The following is a 17,572-nucleotide window of genomic DNA, read 5'->3' as shown; positions in this document are numbered from 1 at the left end:
CATTCATAAATACTCTTGCAATAAAAAAAAGTGCATGCAACATGAAAATTGACGGCAACATTCTGAAAATATTGTAACTAATACATGCAAAATCCAAACAAAACCAATTGCGATATTAAGAAGATATTGTGGGCAACATACTCTGTGATATGGCGCTTATAATGGCACCATAAACTCCACGTACGCCTCCGTGAGTCCAATGAGCTATTATGCCAATCAATGATGCATGCTCATCCGCTTATTGCCTCTGCTGGCCTCTCCTTCATCACCGTCGCCTGCTTCTTCACCTTCTCCCCCTCCCCCTACAGAAGTGAGGGACACCGCGATGGAGGCGATGCTTGTGGAAAGCCCCAACAAGGAGCTATCTACCCGCCACCCTCATTCTGTCTAGGACGGTTCTTAACTAGATCTCGTACCTCAATGTTGGGGTTAGCTAGATTTGGCCAAAGGACTAAAACAAATTGATAAGCCAAAGAGGGGAAAGGGAGGGAGGGAGGGGGCATTGCCAGGAGGAAGAAGGTGTGCAAGGAAAGGCTGGGGAGGGGTGCCCTAGGAGAAGCGGCATCATCGTCCCGAGGACTAGAGGTGGTGTTATCGTCTCGAGGAGGACAACTGGGAGCCGCCATCCTTTATCACCATTTCTACAAATGAGCGAGAGAGAAACGTGACCGATATGGAACATCCGATATTTCTCTTGGATGTCAGTGGTATGGTATGTAAAATAAATGTTGAGTGGTATGGTAGCGCGGGAAAGTGTTTTAAACTCTCAAGATAATGTTACTACACTCTACATTGCTAAATGACTTTAGATTTTCTTTTTCATAACCAAATATTAAATTTGAGAGAGAGGGAGTTATACGAGGAGACATCCCCTCAGAGGATAAATATCCTCTCCCTTTAGATGCTGCTAAACTGCTAATGATCCAAGTTGATTCTGTGGACGGCGTTTTCAGCTAAATGATGGCGCTTTCTTGAACATAAGAAAAGTACGGCTCAAACAATGACTTCTGAATTTTAACGACATATTTGTCGGAGATCTGAATACTGAAATTGCATATTGGCATCTTATTCTATATGTTTCAATTCTAAGTGGACACAAAGAACAAATCAAAATTTCAAGTAATGCTTCTGACATTGTTACTTGATTTGCTATAAGCCATAAGTGGAGAGTCATAATTGAATGCATGCATGATACAGTATACAAATAGCCAAGAATCTCTTATTACAATGGATTGCTTATACTTAGCATCGAACAGAACAGAAACAACATATATAGTATAATCCATGGAACAAATTTTACAGTGAACCATGTGTATGAACTCTGAAGAATGCTCCAGATTCACACAAGAAATCGATCGAATTGAAGGCTACAACTGCAGAACAATCAATCTGCTACTACAACCTACAATTCATTCATTCATTCTGTTTCAAATGCAAGTCTGCAACATCAGTCTACTCCTGCAAGGTTTTCAGGCCAAGATCACGCCTGCAGATAGGGCACATCTGGCTCCCCTTGAGAGTTGTCTCCAAGCATTGGCCATGGAAGACATGGGCGACAGAGCACCCAGGCCACGCCACGACGCCGTCCTCGAGCTCGTCCAGGCAGACGGGGCACTCCTCCCCGGCGTCGAACACCTTCCTCCGCTTCGCCGGCGGCGCTGGCGCGTCGTCGAACACCTCCTCGCTGCTGTCCCTCTTGCACGACGCCGCCGCCGCCACCACCGGCTCCGGCACGTGCAGCTCCATGCCGAGGAGCTTCCCCGGCCATGGCATCTCCTTCTTGGCCTCCAGCTCGGCGCGCATGTACTCCCTGCGCTCCGGCGTGTTGTCCCCCGCCCTGAGGATGCCCACGTCGACGATCACCTGGACGCGCGTGGCTACCGGCGGGACGCGCACCTGCGCCGCCAGCTTGGACCACAGCGTCTCGAGCTCCTCGACGTAGTCGTTGTGGTAGATCAGCGGGGACAGAGATAGCCCGGCGAATGGCAGCGAGCTCGCCGGGTCGCCGGAGGCCGGGACGATGAACCGGAGGCGGTGTATCTTCGACACCTTCGCCCACATGGACAGCTCCACGCCCGCCGGATCGCTCCATGCCCTCTTGAGGAGGGTGTAGCGGTAGAGCACGAGGATCTCTTGGCCGTCGGCCGGGTCCGCCTCGACGGCGGCGACCCGCATGAAGCCGGCGGCGCAGCCGTAGGCGGCGAACTGCGCCGACCCAAGAAACTGCCCTTCCGGCACGAACTGCGCGGCGCTCGCCACCGCCGGGTCAACCTCCTCGCCGTCGCCCTCGTCCTCGCTGCCGTCGCTGTCGTAGAACTCGTACTCGACCTCCTCCACGTCCGCCGCCTCTTCCTCGCCGTCGGCCTCGGCAATCTCCTCCTCCTCGCCGGCCTCCGTCTCGCCCTCATCATCCGAACCCATCACCTTCCACGGCGGCGGCGCATCCCCGGCGTACTCCTCCTCCTCCTCCTCGTCCTCGCACTCCTCCACCTCCTTCGGAACCGTCTCCCCGTCAACCATCACCGGCGGCACCGACACGGCCACCGACAGCGGCAGGCCGGCCTCGCAGGCGTTCTCCATCGCGGGCTGCTCGACGTGCGCAGCCGCGGCGGCGGCGGCGGCGGCGCGTAGGGTTCGCGGTGAGAGCAGCGGCGGGAAAGGGAAATAGGTTGGAAGAAGAAAGCAGAGCAGCGGCGGCGGCGCGAGATTTGTAGGGCTCGGACTAGGTCGGTCTGTCGGTGTCCGGGTCCGACTCGAACTTGGGCTCGCGAACGCGATATGATGGGTCGTGTCGGACTCGGAGTGGCGGCCTGGTGGGCCGCACCGACTTGCTGTTGCGTAATCGCGTACACGTACGAGTTTACTGTATACATAGACACGTCAGCACGTGCCTCATCAGCATATATCCATTGCCTTATCTACCAGGGACATTTAAAGTCCAAGGCGGGTTCAGTAAAAGACGTTTTCGATTAAGGATGGCGTATTTCGGGAGTCGGTAGAGGCGCATCAGCCGGAGCAACAGAGCCGCCATGGCCAGCCGCCGCCGTCGTCGCGGCGGCGCCGGCCGTCGTGGAGAACCATCCCGGAAGGGCGGTGAGGTCGCACTTTGACCAGCCTATCAGCTGGCAACAACACGTAGATGTTATTATCAGGCGACGATGCATCAGAGAGTTGAATCCGACAGAGTTGTTTCGGTAGTGCTTGCCTAGTTCGTAGAAGAGCTCGGTGACGTTCTGCGACGTCTTGGCCGAGGTCTCTATGAAGAAGAGGCCGTTTCGCTCTGCGTATTCCATCGCCTCCTGCGTTTTCAATAAGCAGAGACGATGAGAATTTTGGAGACGCCCTACAAAAGTTTCTGAATTTTGTCTTCAGATACAGAGATACTGAAAGTCTGAATTGCATTTTTACCTGCGTTCCAACCTGCCTCTTTTCTTCCAGGTCGACCTTGTTGCCCACTAATGCCATCACCAAATGTGGATTCCCTGTGTTTACACAGGTAGTAAGACTAAGAGAAAATCACAATTTGAACTAACACTTTTGCTTCTAATTTGCTACAGACCCATATGAATGATACTGAAACGGCAGTAGTACTATTGTCAGGCACTCAGGCATACCTTGTCTCTGGAGTTCGTCGACCCACTTCCTTGCTCGAATGTAAGAATCCTGTATGACACACAGATATGCATATCACTTAATCAGTTGCTGAAAATCTACCGATGTGATTATACTAATTGCTTAGCTGCAAATGAGCAAATCTACCATTTCTGCTGATGAGCCAGCAGGTGCGTAATCAGCTAGCATCTGAAGATCACTTGCTAGTTATTTTGATAATTACCGTGCTGGAGATGTCGTAGACGACGACAGCGGCGGCCGCGCCGCGGTAGTACATGGGCGCAAGGCTGTGGTAGCGTTCTTGGCCGGCGGTGTCCCAGATGTCAAGCTTCACGGTGGCCTCGTCCATGATCAGCACCTGCGAGAAGAACGCTGCCCCGATCGTCGACTCCTGAAAAGCATAAAATCTTCAGTCCGAAACTGAACTTGATGAGAATTTAAACAACAATTAAGCAGGTATTGTTTAATTGCCTGGCAATCGTAGTACAATCCTTTGGCAAATCGAACCACGATGCTCGTCTTCCCGGCTCCCAAGTCACCCAGAAGTACCTACCAAAATATTGGAAATGCCCAGATAAACTGACAAGGATCAAAGAACCAAACAATCAGAAAATTCAGGGTAAGACATACCCACCAGCTTGGCCTGGATAACATCGCTCCCCATCGATCGATCGCTCCTAGTTCGCTTTTACCGCTGCCGTTTGGATCAGGATAATTCAGAATTGAAATGCGAGCAGAAGTGAAGTAGCAATGCTTTTCTTTTTTTCAGTTGATGCAAAGACTGGTAGCTGTCCGCGCATTGGATGGATAAAAAGATGATGAGGAAGCAGAGCAGGAATTGATCAGCAGCTGGTAGGTTTCAGACTTTCAGTTTCTGAAGCTCAGACTGGTAGTTGGAGAGGTTTTGGGCAGCACTAGCAACACACTGCAAACGCATTGCGTTGCCCATGGGCAGTGGGCCGGCTCTTGCCGTTCGGCCCAGCTCAGCCATCAGCGAGTAAAGCCTAAAATTTTATACTCCCTCCGTCCGTCGCGTAATACGGATGAGTGTCTAGATTCGTTGTAACGTCCCATTTAGCTTTAATTTGCTATATTATACGATGGATGGGTATAAGATTTCGATAAAATGTAAGCCAGTTCATTTTAGACATGTTTAGATTGGTGATGATTTGTACCCTATCTATATTTTGGTAGCTTCAAAATAGTACTTTAGTGGCATTTCAATTTATATCATCTTTAGCCTAACTAGTATCAAATTTGGTAATGCCTGACACTACAATATTTTGATAGGGCTTCAAACTAAATGAGCCATTTGACCTGTTGTGTCGGAGAATGGCGTCCATTTTTTGCACGTACTGAGTGTATTATAAACGCATAACGATGTGTTGCTTTCAATGTATTCCCCCTCATCTCAAAATGGATCAAATTTTATTATACGTGATCTCATATATAAAAGTTGATTTGAATTGAAAAGAGTACTACGATCGTCCCAAAATAACTATCTCTCGAGGATTCAAATTTCGTTTTAAAATAGTTGTCACTTTAGAATACCTACCACATGTTCCATCGATCACCCCACGTTTATTCCTATTTTATCTTTAACCACCCTTTCATAACTAACCATACACCATTTAATGAAGGACACTATCATCTGTTTCTCCTTAAACCTTAATCTACACTAAACAATTTAGAATGACAGCTATATACTTTGACAGATGTAGTACAAAATAAAATACTGAATGCTGTACATATGTACCTACGGTTCAGCATCCCTGCGTCAATCGGCAACAAAATTGTCAATTCCTATGCATCGTCGCACCTCAGCAACCCATACATCCAACGGTTCATAGACTTTTGGAGCATTTCTAGCGTAGTAGCTGTACAATACAAACCAGAAAAAGGCTGGTAGCTCGTGACGATGCCTCGATCTCACGCACGTCCCCGTGCCGGAGCCTCTGCCCGCACTCATCTTCCCCAACCCAACCTTTTTGCCCATTCTGACCGTTGGAAGCCACCCGCTTCCTAAGAGCAGGTAAAGTAGCATGCTATAAACCAGCTGCAAACATATTTCAAGAAAATAAATGAGGAGAGAGAAGGACAGCTGGCTATAGATTTGTAGTCAGCTGCAGTACGGACTCCAAAACGTAGTGTGTATATGACAGGTGGGACCAGATATTAATAGCGTAATATGTAACTATTGTATAAATGAGCTATTAGATTAGCTATAGAAAAATTGGAGTTAGTACTTGGCTATACTATTAAACTCTCGGGAATTCCATCTCACCCTGTGCCATTTGTACTCGCTGCTAGAGTTCTGGAGGTGCCAGTGCCAGTCATGGGAGGTGTCAACGTTTTTTTTTTATTGTTTTTTTTTCCTGTCGGTTGCATTTGGCCTCGAAGAGACGAAGATCCTGCCTGACACTTGGGCCACGAACTCACTCTTCTCCTAATCTCCTTGCACGTACTACTGTTTGTCGTCTCATTTCTGTATTTGCAGTCGAGAAATCTTCTTCTTCTGTGGGTGTTCTTCATGGCTGACACCAGTTTGCAAGCATAACTGTTAGTCAACAGTTTTAAAAAGTCTCCTAATCTAGTCTGAATAAAACAGTCAAAGCCGGCCACAAACTGTACTGAATTATACAAAAAATGATCTCTTCTGCATAGTTTTAGTACATCTGGACATCTCGCTTTCTGGAGTATGTACAATAGCTGTAGCGGCAGTGAGATTCATAAGAAAGATGCTCTGAACTTTTATGCCTTCCTTTTCCTCCTGCACTTGCCTGTTCATGCGAGAGAGATTCACAGAACAAACAAGGTTAGGCGAGTAAACCGAACAGATTAGTCCACAGCTAAACTTAATTAATAGTAGAAGATATCAACTGATTCGCTGGAAGCTGATCAAACTTGTGTCTCTGCCAAGCTGTTCTTAACAAGGAGTATTGCAATAGAAGCCATGCTGTGTCTTGCTGTCCGTGAGCTTTCATGGCGTGTAGCTTGATCTGCCAAATGGAATGGAAAAGGATGCAACATCATGCCGTGGGTAACACCTGACAATGTATGAGTAATTAGTAGTCCGTGAAAACCACTTATGCGAGCTAATCGATTGGCTGTGTCACGCGTGAGGTTAAGTAATCCTATCCACTTGAGTGTTGCGGTGGGGATGAACTGTTGCTGTTAGTTAATTTATTTACACAAGTTGAGTTTTACTACTAGAGCTAACTGTAGTTATCATGTTAAGCTAATTAATTAGTCCAAAAGGTTTTAACTGCAACCTGTACTAGCAGAGATTTGACGAGACAGGAATGTTTCTTGCAAAGGTTCGCGAGAGAGAATGTTCAGTAGTTGACTTTCACGTGAGAAATACTCCATCCGTTACAAGACGTTTCGACTTTGATCAAAGTCAAACTATTTTAAATTTAACTAAGTTTATAAACAAATATAGTAATATTTATAATACTAAATTAGTTTCATCAAATTAATAATTAAATAAATTTTCATAATAGATTTGTCTTAGGTTGAAAATGTTACTACTTTTTTCTATAAATTTGATCAGGCTTAAAACAGTTTGACTTTAATCAAAGTGAAAACGTCTTATATCCTGAAACGTGGGGAGTATATATTTTTTTGTCAACTTCCAACTTGAAACTGTTTCGTATCAAATGCTTCAAAATGTCAGTGTTCTCAGTTTACCTCTTCCGAATAACAAAATACTAAGTATATTGAAGATTAATCATGATAGTAATTAAGATGCAATTTAATCAACGTGTTCACCTTCAAGATTAACAAAAAAAGCAGCAGTATTTTTCTCATCTTTTGTGACCTGAAGCAAAATATCGGCTGCAACGGGTAATTTCCCCAAAGATTAGGGCTTCAAATTCGAAATTCGGTTGGTTGCTTTGTGCGGTAAACTTTCGCCTGGTTTGTTACGAATCCTCCCTCTTTCCGCTGCAACCAATCCTCACCGTCAATTTCCGATCGGACGGCTCGTGATCGCCCTAGCTGGCCAAGCCATACCTGGTTTTCGCCTTCTGTTGCAACAGCTCACATCGATTCTGTCCACCACCACCTCCACTTCCTCCTCCCCCACAACCGCCTCCTTCCCCTCCCCCATTGCTCCCTCTCATCTTCTCCTCCTCGTCCTCCTGATGATTTAATGCCATTGGAAGCTTCGCCTGTTGGGTGAAGCGAGGCGGAAGGGAGAAGAAGAAGAAGAAGAAGAAGAAGAAGCTGGGAGGAGGGGAGGAGTGGGGGAAGATGTTTGGCAGCCTGCTCAACTCCAAGTTCTACAACAAATGGTGAGAAATTGCTTCTTTTCTGCTTGTTCTTTTTGGTTCTTGGGTTCCTAGGGTAGTAGGGTACGAGGGTTCGAGCTCAGCTGAGTTCTTATGGTCCAATCTGGTTATTTGAGGCTCTACTTTTGGGGTTCTTGGTTCTTGAATCCTCCCCGCATGGAGGGGCGAACTTTTCGCCGGGTGCGTTCTTGGGTTTCCGGGTTCTTGCTTCTTGTTTTCTCCTAGGTTCTCGAGTGGTTCTTGCTTCTTGTTTTCTCCTAGGTTCTCGAGTTCGTCAGCTTACGCGTTCGGTCCGGATTGGTTGATAGATTATTTTCTTGGATTGCGCGAATTTGGGTTACAAATTCTTGGGCTTGCGATGGATTTGTTTGATTCCACCTTGAAAAATATTGTTTTGAGTTCATGGAGAAGGTTTGACCAATCGTTTCGGTTCTTGAACAATGGATGCAGCAAGCACGCATTCAAATGCATTCGTACGCGGCTGGCTCTCATACGGCGGAAGAAGCAGGCGATGATTCGATTCATGAAGAAGGACATAGCCGACCTCCTCACCAATGGCCTCGACACACATGCATTTGGACGGGTAAATTTATGTCGGTTAACTCATTCTTAACCGCTGCATTGCATTGTTCTGCTGTTGAAGGATTTTGGGTTCAAGGGGAATCGGAGAAAGTTGCACTCTTGCCCCCTTTTTTAACACAGGAAAAGTTGCACCTTTTTCGCACATGGTTTAATGATTAATGATCAAATTCTGGTCATTTTTGTGGTAGAGGAAACATGCGGTGACTGAATTGCTGATGTTGTATTTTGTATCTACTTTCCTCTCTCTTGGAATGCAGATGGATGGGCTGATAATTGAGATGAACCATGCTTCTTGCTATGATATGATCGAGCAGTTCTGTGAGTACATTGGTAAACAGCTCAACAGCCTACAGAAACAGGGGTAACTAACGATCTGCTTTGATTTCCTATTTCTTTTGTCAACCACTAGCAATCATTGTGATGCTGAAACTGTCTACCTAAAAACCACAAGTTTGTTGATACCTCGATAGAGTCATTAATGCATCCTACATTGTTTAATTGGTTAAGTAATCAAGCCAACAGAACAATAGCATCCGGAAACATATACAATTTTATTATTGTTTGGATGATTTAGTTTAGTGTTAACCAAAGCATCATCTTTTAAAGAGAATTAAAAAAATTGTTTGAGAACTTTGCTTGGTCAATTAAACATTACTACTTGTATAATGTTAGGAAGAGGAATAAACAAAATGGATTTCCATTTATCTTGATGACAACAGTTGTCAGTTATATCTTTGCCTTTTCCTGACAGGGATTGCCCCCAGGAAACTCGGGAAGCTGTGTCGACTCTAATTTTTGCTGCTGCTCGGTTTCCAGATTTGCCAGAACTGTGTGACCTTAGGCATATTTTCACAGAGAGATATGGACATTTTCTTGAGCCTTTTGTTAGCCTTGAGGTGTGCTACTGCCACGAATTTGCTGTCATTGAATTGATTAGTGGTGTACCACTTAACATGATCTATAATCCTAGTACTTGCAGTTTGTTCAGAAGCTGGACAATAAAGTGTTCACTAATGAGGAAAAGATACAAGCCATGCAAAGTGTGTCTGAAGAACTATTGGTTGATTTTGATATCAAAGCATTTAAGATCAAACTATGGGCCACTCCAGAAACCAAACATGTACTATATGCTTACACAAACTTGTTCGAATGAATTTACACAATCTATTGGTTGATGTTTCTTACTTGGCATCTTGGGTTGTTTTCCCTTAGGATTTGCCTGCAAAGGACTCAAAGAAACAGGTAGAACTGGCAGTGCCTTTGTCCAGCAAGAAGGGGGATGATGCTGCTCCATCAGGAAGAAAATCTGAAGCTGCTACTCTTGGCCACAAGAATAAATTGGAAGCGTCCTTAAAACAACAAAAGGATGTTCATCCTGTTGCTGATGGCATTGACCGGTTACGTGAAAACACCAGGAGACAGCATGCGGATAAATCTGATGGTAAGGGGCATGTGGAGAAACCAGTGTCCGATTCAGAGATGAAAAGAAGGAACATTCAAAAAGAAGTTCAGAAAGCTAACAAAAAAGATGTTCGCCCTTGCGAAAAGGAACTAATGGAAGCGGTGGAGCTAGACCTCAATGGCCTGCCTAAGAAGGAATTTGGTTCATTGAAAGTTCCTGAAGCAGAAAGCAAGAAGACATTTGCACTAAATGTCAAGCCTAAGAAAGACAATGATCTTGAGAAGGAGAACGAGAGCAACCTTGGTCACCACCACAGATCACATATTCCTTGTGCTGCTGATCATGCAGATTCAGGTCTCAGAACCCTTGGCCTAGATAAGCAGGGGCTTCAATCAGTGAATCCTTTGAATGGTAACACTAAAAACAGGATGCCTCCTTATTCTAAGCTGGATGGATCTACCGGCAAGAAATGTTCTGAAAAGGAAGAGAACACTGGTTGCTTGAATGCTAGACCACATCATTTAGCAGATAAGGGGAATCCAGTGCAAGATAGACAGCCAGTGCCAGAGAGGGCAGCTTATGTGCGACCTCCTTACATCAAACCAAAACTCAACATGGAAACAGTGAATGATGATCCTGCAGAGCGAGCTGCTAGTGACTACAGCAAACGTGCTATCCCTGAACAAACAGATCACCTGTCTGACAAAGATCCTCTTCGACCTGTTTCTGTTAGAAGTAAATATGCCAAGCCACCTGCACCTGCTGCTGTCTATGATGAGGCGCCTGCCAATGAAAAGGTTTCAAGCCGAACACCCAGTAGTCACAGAAGACACACAAGCAGGCAGAATGCTGTTAATGATGGCAGTGCCCGGAGAGATGGGTCTAGACAACCTCATGGAGGCAAAGGAATGGATGATGTTAATGGAGAGAATGTTCAGAGAACTCCTAGTAGCCGGCCAAGGCACTCAGGCAGGAGAAATGGAGCTTTGTACACCGAGGACTACGATGGATTCATGCAGCGCCATAAATCAGAAGAGGATGAGGCTGCAATTGACTTTGGTAATCTTTTACCCAGAACTGGAAATGGCCATAGGAGACACAAAAGCCGCAATACTGATGCGCGCAGTGGAGTTGATGAGGAGGAGAGAATGATGGATAAGCTTCTGAGGCACTACAGCAAGAAAGGTTTAGATGCGGAAATCAATCCAGCTCCAACCAACAAAGCAGAAGAACAATCTGAGCAAAAGGGCTCCATGCATCCTCCAGGAAGAGCAATCTCACTGCCAGGGGAATCCGTCTGCCGCGATGAAGATGTGAAGTTTCCTGCCCGGTCTACCTCACTGCAGCCGGACTGTCCCAAAACTGTACATGTGCACCCGAAAATGCCTGACTTTGATGAGCTTGCTGCTCGAGTCAGAGCTCTGAGGAAGGCCTGAGGTTGCACTAGATTGTCCTGAGCCTGTGCACAAGTTCAGAATTAAGCCGTTCTGACAGTTTCTTCGCTGCAACTTGCAAGTCACTCTACCTTTGTTCTTTCTTGATATGTGATTGGAATGATTTGTGCATGAGTTCTCCTTTTTCTTTTTCTTTTCAATCTATATGTAGGTTTTTCTTGTTATATAACATTTTCTCTGTACCAGGTGTTTGTCTAGATAGGACACTGGTTGGAGGATTAGCACGATACAGTTGATAGGGGTTTTCAGTTTGTTACTAAATTCAATTAACAGGGATTTACTACATTGTAACATTGAATTGAATTCATTGATTAATTGAGTGCTCCAGAGAATTATATGCATGATTTTCTGTGAAAGAGTTGCTGAAAAAAAGTTACAGTAATTCTCTTTATCCTTTTCCCTAACTTTTTCATGATTCTGAATTCTTGTACAGGCACAGACCTGGATACATCCGGCTCTTCCCAACTCATTGATATGCGGGGAAGGGTTGCTTCTCTATTGCTTTACTACTAGTTAAACACATGTACTACCATTACAATGCACCACAGTTTCTTTTTATTTACGTCTCACAAGAAGTATTGTTTTGTTTTGTTTATCCTGTACGACTTACTATGCAGAACCAGCAGCTCGTGCCGCTGTAAAGTGGGCGCCCACAGTGACAGTATCGTTAAACTGCTCCTTTCTACTACTTCCTCTATCCTTAAATATTTGACGCCGTTAATTTTTTTAAAAATGTTTAAATATTTGTCTTATTCAAAAAATTTAAGTAATTATTAATTCTTTTCCTATCATTTGATTTATTGTAAAATATACTTTTATTTATACATATAGTTTTACACATTTCACAAAAGTTTTTGAATAAAACGAACAGTCAAACATGTTTAAAAAAGTCAATGGCGTCAAACATTTAGGGAAAGAGGGAGTACTACTGAGTGATTGGCAGTCGACATATGTTGGACATGAACAGATATCAGGGTGCAAAGAAATGGTGCTCAAATCGCTGCAAATGCATGCTACACTAGCTGTTTTAATTATCAAAGCCACGGAGAACGTCGTATCCCCCCAAAAATGGAGCCCAAATCGCAAATGCAGATCAGATATCAATTCATCAATACCGGTGCTATGCATCTAATCTAGCTTAGCCGCCTAGCTATGTACTCCAGCTAACACAGGCAGCGCATGAAGCCGACGACGAAATGCGCGATGAAGTTGTGGTCACCCCCGACGAGCATGTCGTCCCTGACGAGGCGCTCCAGCCCCCGGTTCCTCGGGAGCGCGCCGGCGCGGTGCAGCACCGTCGCCACCGCAGACGCCGGCCGCCTCGCCACGCTCGCCGCGGCGCGCACCACGGGCCGCAGCAACAACGGCAGCAGCGACTGCAACATTCATATTCATATATCAACACTACATTGCAACAGAGATTGAACACATATGCAGGCAGAGGAGTAGCAGCAGTAATCTCACCATGCGCGAGATGATGATGGAGATGGCGGTTTACGATGATTTTCAATTGCCAATTGGCAATGGCAGTGAGAGCTCGCTCCTGATGTTGACAGATCTCAAGCTCTCTGATCAACCTCTCATGGATGGACCTGCACATATATACACAGCGGGCGATCGATCCATCGATGCGGCGCAACGAGGCATCGGAGATCACATGGAGAGAGCGAGGAGGAGAAAACGGTTGGCGACGGGTGCAGCAAGCAAGCAAGCTAGGGGCGCGGCGCCCACCGTGTCCGTCGTCCGTGCCACCTGCCGTACTACGGACAAGAAGCGCTATCTCCCAAAACCGATCTATACTCTCATGCAGCGCCGCCGCCGTCCACGCCACCCTATACCATCCATCTCGCTTTCTGCACCCATTTTTGCAGGCTGTGCAGCAATCTGCTCCGCGTGTCACTCGCATCACTCGGTTGGATGGCAAGCTACCAATGCTTCTTTTTAACCTTTTCTTTTTTTTTTCCTTATCTAAACTCTAGATGGATTATAGATAGATCATAGATGGATGATTCGACCGGACGTACATGTACTTATCCAGTACTCTCTCTCCATTTCAGGTTACAAGATGAGTTTAACTAACTCTATAGAAAAAAGTAGTAATATTTGCATAGTTTCATTAAATTTATAATTGAATAATTTTTTATTATATATTAGTCTTGGGTTAAAAATATTACTACTTTTTTTTTATAAATTTAGTTAAACTTAGAGTAGTTTGACTTTGACCAAAATCAAAACGTCTTATAACCTGATATGAAGGTAGTACTACTTACGTCCATACGAATGTATACGATGATTGGTACTGTATGTACGTATTCGTTTGATCGATGAAAGCCAGATATGTATTAGAAGTACAGCGTCACATGTGGCCAACGGACCAGGAGGCCCAATACAAGATGGTCTAGAGAACTTAATGGGCCAACAAACCAAGGCCCAGCCCAATACAGCCACAATCATGAGATTCCCATTCGCAGCCGCGACCAACCACTACACTAGGCTAGGCTAGCTATATACGCCTCTGCCTCTCGCGTCTCCCATTTCCTCGCCTTTCCCTTCTTCCATCTCCTCCTCGTCGTCGCGGCGCGCGAGCTAGGGTTTCTCGACTCGCCCTCGCCGATCCGGTCAGCCATGTCGAAGCAAGGTGAGTTCCTTCCAATCGCGATTGGTTCCTGCGAGATCTCGCTGACCCTCGTTGCCGATCGATTCGTGCGGGGTTCTGATGATTTGTTTTGTGGGGGTGGGTTTGATTTGCAGGAGGGAAGGCCAAGCCCCTCAAGGCGCCCAAGGCCGAGAAGAAGGAGTACGACGAGGTATGCTGCTGTGCTGTGTGACCTTTGCTCCCGATTCGTGGTTCCGTCTACCGATTGATCGTTTCGGGTTAGGGGTTAGCGATCCGCGCTTGTGTTTTGACTGTGCAGGCCACCGTGTTGTAGATCGGTTCGTGTCTGGGGTAGTTCATAGTGGTTTTATCCTTTAGTTGGTTAGTTGAAGGTGAATTTGTAGAATTATCATGCGCGATGCTGTTTGTCCTTTAAATCTGCGTATTGACTTGTGGCCTTGTCCTCAGTTAGGGATCCGTTCGGTTAATCCCCACGAGGAAGGGACTGGAGGGGGGATTGAGTAGGTGTGGAAGTGGAATCAATCCCCTTAAATCCCCGTGGCGGAGGGATTGGCTGATATGCCATCATATTTACTTACATTCCTTGGATATGTTGTGTTAGGGGGTTATTAACTTATTATTGGATAATGATTGTGTTAAAAGCTTGTTCTGTTCATGAAGTCCTAGTTTCTAGGGCAAATTACTTTCTTCTAACTACTTTGTCAACATGAAATGAGCAACCTTATAATATGTTTGATGCTAACCTTATAATATGTTTGATGCTATCATGTATGGAAATCATTTGTTCATGGTCTGGAATTGTGTGCTTGATGCTTTCACCTTTTCTCACCTTGCAAAACTGACCTGGTTGATGATGTTTGGAAAATTTGCATTCGGTAGCAGTGTAGCATCAACTTATCTCACCTTCTAAAATTGTGCTAGCTGTTATTTTTGGGTGATGTCCCCAGTCACAGTGAGCGTATGGTCTTACTTGTCCGATGGGAATACAAAGAATATGATCTCACTCGTCCTAAATTTCTTCTATCTAATTAAACTTAATTTGTCTTGATATACTTCTATGGGTTTAAGTTGTCTTGAATGGATCATTAGTCTATGCTTATGGTCATCTTAATTTTCAACTGAACTAAGACCTTAAAGGCTTTGAAGAAATGAGCATGTGTTCAGTGTATGAGCCTTTGGCTTGATTTGACTATTGATAATTGATAACAAGTACTACTAGTATTTACTATTGCTTGATACTCCAGTTCCACCAGCTTTCTTGTGAAACATAATCTACATCTCTTGAAGGGGAACTGCATTGCTAGAAAAAGAAAAATAGTGGTGCTTTATTTTTTTTCCTGGGAATAACATGTCGCTGCCTGGCTTTATTAGAATCAAGCAGCGCAAAATCAGATAAGCATTTTGAATTTGCTGTTTGTCCAAGTTGAGATGATGTGGCCAGTATAGATTTGGTTTAACAAAGTGATTTGGATGGATGTAATTGTAGTTTATGAATTGTTAATAATGTGTGGTATTGTAAGTAGCGCTTTATCTGGAAAACTAGTGCATATTTGATTGAAGCAATGATGATATAAGGAACTTGAATGGTTAGTTGCAGACTTGTAGTTCTGATTTTGTTGCTTTCTGTAGAGTGATCTCGCGTATCTGCAGAAGAAGAAAGATGAGGAAAAGGTGAGACCATTTACCAAACTTACCAGTCTTCTGTTTTTTTTTTTCATTGTAGCTGGTGTTTTAGTTTGCTGACATCAATTGCATGCATTTCTTGCAAACAGGCACTGAAGGAGCTTAAGGCCAAGGCAGGACAGAAGGGTGCACTGGGAGGCTCTGGTCTGAAGAAGAGCGGGAAGAAATGAGGCTGATACCAATCTGTAATGCCTGAAAAATGATAAACCAGCTACCTGTCTGTGTTACTTCACTATGTGCGGATGTAACAAAACTACCTTTAAGCATGTTATGCATTAAGCAATGTTGCAGTTGGTTGCTTGATCCGAAGATGTTTCGGGCTCTCTTCTGCTAGCTATGATACATCTGGTCCCGTATGATGATAATATAACATAACTCATGGTGAAAATTCCACTTGTTTGCGCTCAAGTCTTGCAGTTTCTTTGCTATATGATTGATTGATCTGATTCTGCCTGTTTCCATGCAAGCAAGCTGATATGCCGTGCTTCCATTTCGGTCAGCAGTTGCTTAACATGTTACAGAATTCTGAACTGATCTGATTCAGTGTTTACGCCATTCCTTAACATGTTAAGAGAGGGTGAGGTTTTTATACAGTTACCGCATCCTAAATTTCTTACATTATGCAAGTCTGAACTTACTGAATTTTCGATCCTGCATACATGGTCATGTCTCGAACTTAACCATGTAAAGCGATCTACTAACAAGTTATGTGGAAGTGTTTCTGTTTGGTCAAATAAAAATGTTTCAATCTGGTGCATTTCTGGTAATAATGATATCCCCATTCCCAATATGAAACCAGACTGCTCATACAGAAACATACTGTGAACCGAATTGAACGATCGTTGGACCAAAGACTGCAGAGTAGTACTAGTATTATTGCCCACGGCCTCAACAGCGAAGCCGCACAAAGGAGACCCAACTCTCATGTTCTCCTGCTTTGTGCTTTTTGCCTAGCTTTCCATGAAGTTTCGCCCCTTCTTTTTCCATCGGAGACCAGATCTGCCGGTGCCAAATATGTTAACGGAAAGGGGAGCTGATCCGATCAGAATGTGATGGGCGGTGGCGGTAAAGTGCAGTGTAGCTTAGGTGGTGGACTGGACTGCATGCACCGGTGGGTGTCGCCTATTGCGACGAGCGATTCGAGCGTGGGGGATCACGGTGGAATGGAATGGTGGATATGCGGCGTGGACGGGACGGGACATGACACCCATCCGGCGGACAGGCGCGAGGCCGGTGACGGCGACTCCGGGGACACGAAAGCTGCACGCCCTGTTTGCCGTGGCGTCCACTAGCAGTTAGGGGGAATCACGTACGATTCGCGAACAGACTCACTGTGCTGCTGTCTACTATTCGTCGGTATCGATCGGGCCCGTGCGTTTACATCCACCTGCAGGCAGAGGCAGACCGGGTTGATGTGCCTCAAGCGTCCTCCTGCCTGTCCATATGGATGGATGGCCATAAGATGGAAGATCATTTGATGTGCCAGCGATATACTGACAGTGGAAGTGGTGTGCTCACTGTCACTGGATAATCACTCAGTGATCAGTCTCATCTTTTAACTTATGCTTATTCTTATAAGTTAAAATTTAAATTTTTAATATTAAATTATAGATCGCTAAGAACACGTATATAAAAATTTATTTATAAATTATTTTTCATTTGCAAATATGCCGTTTCGTTTATTCCATAAATAAATGAAACGATGGCCTCTGATACTTCCTTTCTCCCATAAAAATCAATATTTGTACAGATTTGTTGTACTATAATATGCTATATCTAATTTTAGATTCGTTTTTTCGGGATAGAGAGAGTGCGAAGTAGGATTACTGTACTAGTACTAGATGTCTACCGAATTGTACTACAGTTTATCACTGCTTTACTAAAAGTCCGTACATACTCCATGACGCTCAAATGCTCTGCGAAATGTTCA

At 44.9% G+C, this 17,572-nt stretch overlaps 4 protein-coding genes and 1 long non-coding RNA gene across 7 annotated transcripts; 2 read left to right on the top strand and 3 right to left on the bottom strand.

Annotated features, from left to right (window-relative positions):
* Positions 1 to 1,194: 1,194 nt before the first annotated feature.
* On the bottom strand, positions 1,195 to 2,704 carry LOC4341889 (uncharacterized). Its single transcript, XM_015787877.3, has one exon. It carries the CDS (start codon positions 2,578 to 2,580, stop codon positions 1,453 to 1,455), a length of 1,128 nt encoding a protein of 375 aa, XP_015643363.1. The 5' UTR covers positions 2,581 to 2,704; the 3' UTR covers positions 1,195 to 1,452.
* Positions 2,705 to 2,784: 80 nt separating this feature from the next.
* Positions 2,785 to 4,428, bottom strand: LOC4341888 (ras-related protein RHN1). 2 transcript variants are annotated; one of them, XM_026026592.2, is made up of 7 exons: positions 4,247 to 4,428; positions 4,084 to 4,161; positions 3,836 to 4,003; positions 3,615 to 3,663; positions 3,409 to 3,482; positions 3,206 to 3,299; positions 2,785 to 3,122 (listed from the first exon to the last, which is right to left on the bottom strand). In XM_026026592.2, exons 1-7 carry the CDS (start codon positions 4,274 to 4,276, stop codon positions 3,007 to 3,009), a joined length of 609 nt encoding a protein of 202 aa, XP_025882377.1. In that variant the 5' UTR covers positions 4,277 to 4,428; the 3' UTR covers positions 2,785 to 3,006. The 2 variants fall into 2 exon arrangements, with proteins under 2 accessions (XP_025882377.1, XP_015643364.1); XM_015787878.3 differs by having other exon boundaries at positions 4,243 to 4,404.
* Positions 4,429 to 7,666: 3,238 nt separating this feature from the next.
* On the top strand, positions 7,667 to 11,683 carry LOC9271691 (uncharacterized). 2 transcript variants are annotated; one of them, XM_015787876.3, is made up of 6 exons: positions 7,667 to 7,907; positions 8,355 to 8,487; positions 8,744 to 8,847; positions 9,238 to 9,382; positions 9,466 to 9,606; positions 9,699 to 11,683. In XM_015787876.3, the coding sequence occupies exons 1-6, from the start codon at positions 7,867 to 7,869 to the stop codon at positions 11,322 to 11,324; spliced, it is 2,190 nt and encodes a 729-aa protein (XP_015643362.1). In that variant the 5' UTR covers positions 7,667 to 7,866; the 3' UTR covers positions 11,325 to 11,683. The 2 variants fall into 2 exon arrangements, with proteins under 2 accessions (XP_015643362.1, XP_025882376.1); XM_026026591.2 differs by having other exon boundaries at positions 9,457 to 9,606.
* A 601-nt stretch (positions 11,684 to 12,284) lies between these two features.
* Positions 12,285 to 12,948, bottom strand: LOC112939425 (uncharacterized). Its single transcript, XM_026026590.2, has 2 exons — positions 12,807 to 12,948; positions 12,285 to 12,718 (listed from the first exon to the last, which is right to left on the bottom strand). The coding sequence occupies exons 1-2, from the start codon at positions 12,807 to 12,809 to the stop codon at positions 12,506 to 12,508; spliced, it is 216 nt and encodes a 71-aa protein (XP_025882375.1). The 5' UTR covers positions 12,810 to 12,948; the 3' UTR covers positions 12,285 to 12,505.
* Positions 12,949 to 13,883: 935 nt separating this feature from the next.
* Positions 13,884 to 16,050, top strand: LOC9267635 (uncharacterized). Its single transcript, XR_001546834.2, has 4 exons — positions 13,884 to 13,980; positions 14,094 to 14,149; positions 15,589 to 15,630; positions 15,732 to 16,050. It is a non-coding gene; the product is annotated as an uncharacterized lncRNA (long non-coding RNA).
* Positions 16,051 to 17,572: the final 1,522 nt, after the last annotated feature.

Source organism: Oryza sativa, chromosome 6, assembly GCF_034140825.1.
Source record: "Oryza sativa Japonica Group chromosome 6, ASM3414082v1".
Taxonomy (NCBI): Eukaryota; Viridiplantae; Streptophyta; class Magnoliopsida; order Poales; family Poaceae; genus Oryza; species Oryza sativa.
This window is presented reverse-complemented; position numbering and strand designations above follow the sequence as displayed.

What these genes read in the sequence shown, in the direction of transcription:
- LOC4341888 (XM_026026592.2), bottom strand. Translation starts at nt 4,276, where the DNA reads ATGGGGAGCGATGTTATCCAGGCCAAGCTG. An exon ending in GATTGTACTACGATTGCCAG is followed by an intron (nt 4,004 to 4,083) that starts GCAATTAAACAA and finishes TATGCTTTTCAG; the next exon opens with GAGTCGACGATCGGGGCAGC. An exon ending in TCTACGACATCTCCAGCACG is followed by an intron (nt 3,664 to 3,835) that starts GTAATTATCAAA and finishes TGTGTCATACAG; the next exon opens with GATTCTTACATTCGAGCAAG.
- LOC4341889 (XM_015787877.3), bottom strand. Translation starts at nt 2,580, where the DNA reads ATGGAGAACGCCTGCGAGGCCGGCCTGCCGCTGTCGGTGGCCGTGTCG.
- LOC9271691 (XM_026026591.2), top strand. Translation starts at nt 7,867, where the DNA reads ATGTTTGGCAGCCTGCTCAACTCCAAGTTCTACAACAAATG. An exon ending in TCCAAGTTCTACAACAAATG is followed by an intron (nt 7,908 to 8,354) that starts GTGAGAAATTGC and finishes CAATGGATGCAG; the next exon opens with CAAGCACGCATTCAAATGCA. An exon ending in ACACACATGCATTTGGACGG is followed by an intron (nt 8,488 to 8,743) that starts GTAAATTTATGT and finishes CTTGGAATGCAG; the next exon opens with ATGGATGGGCTGATAATTGA.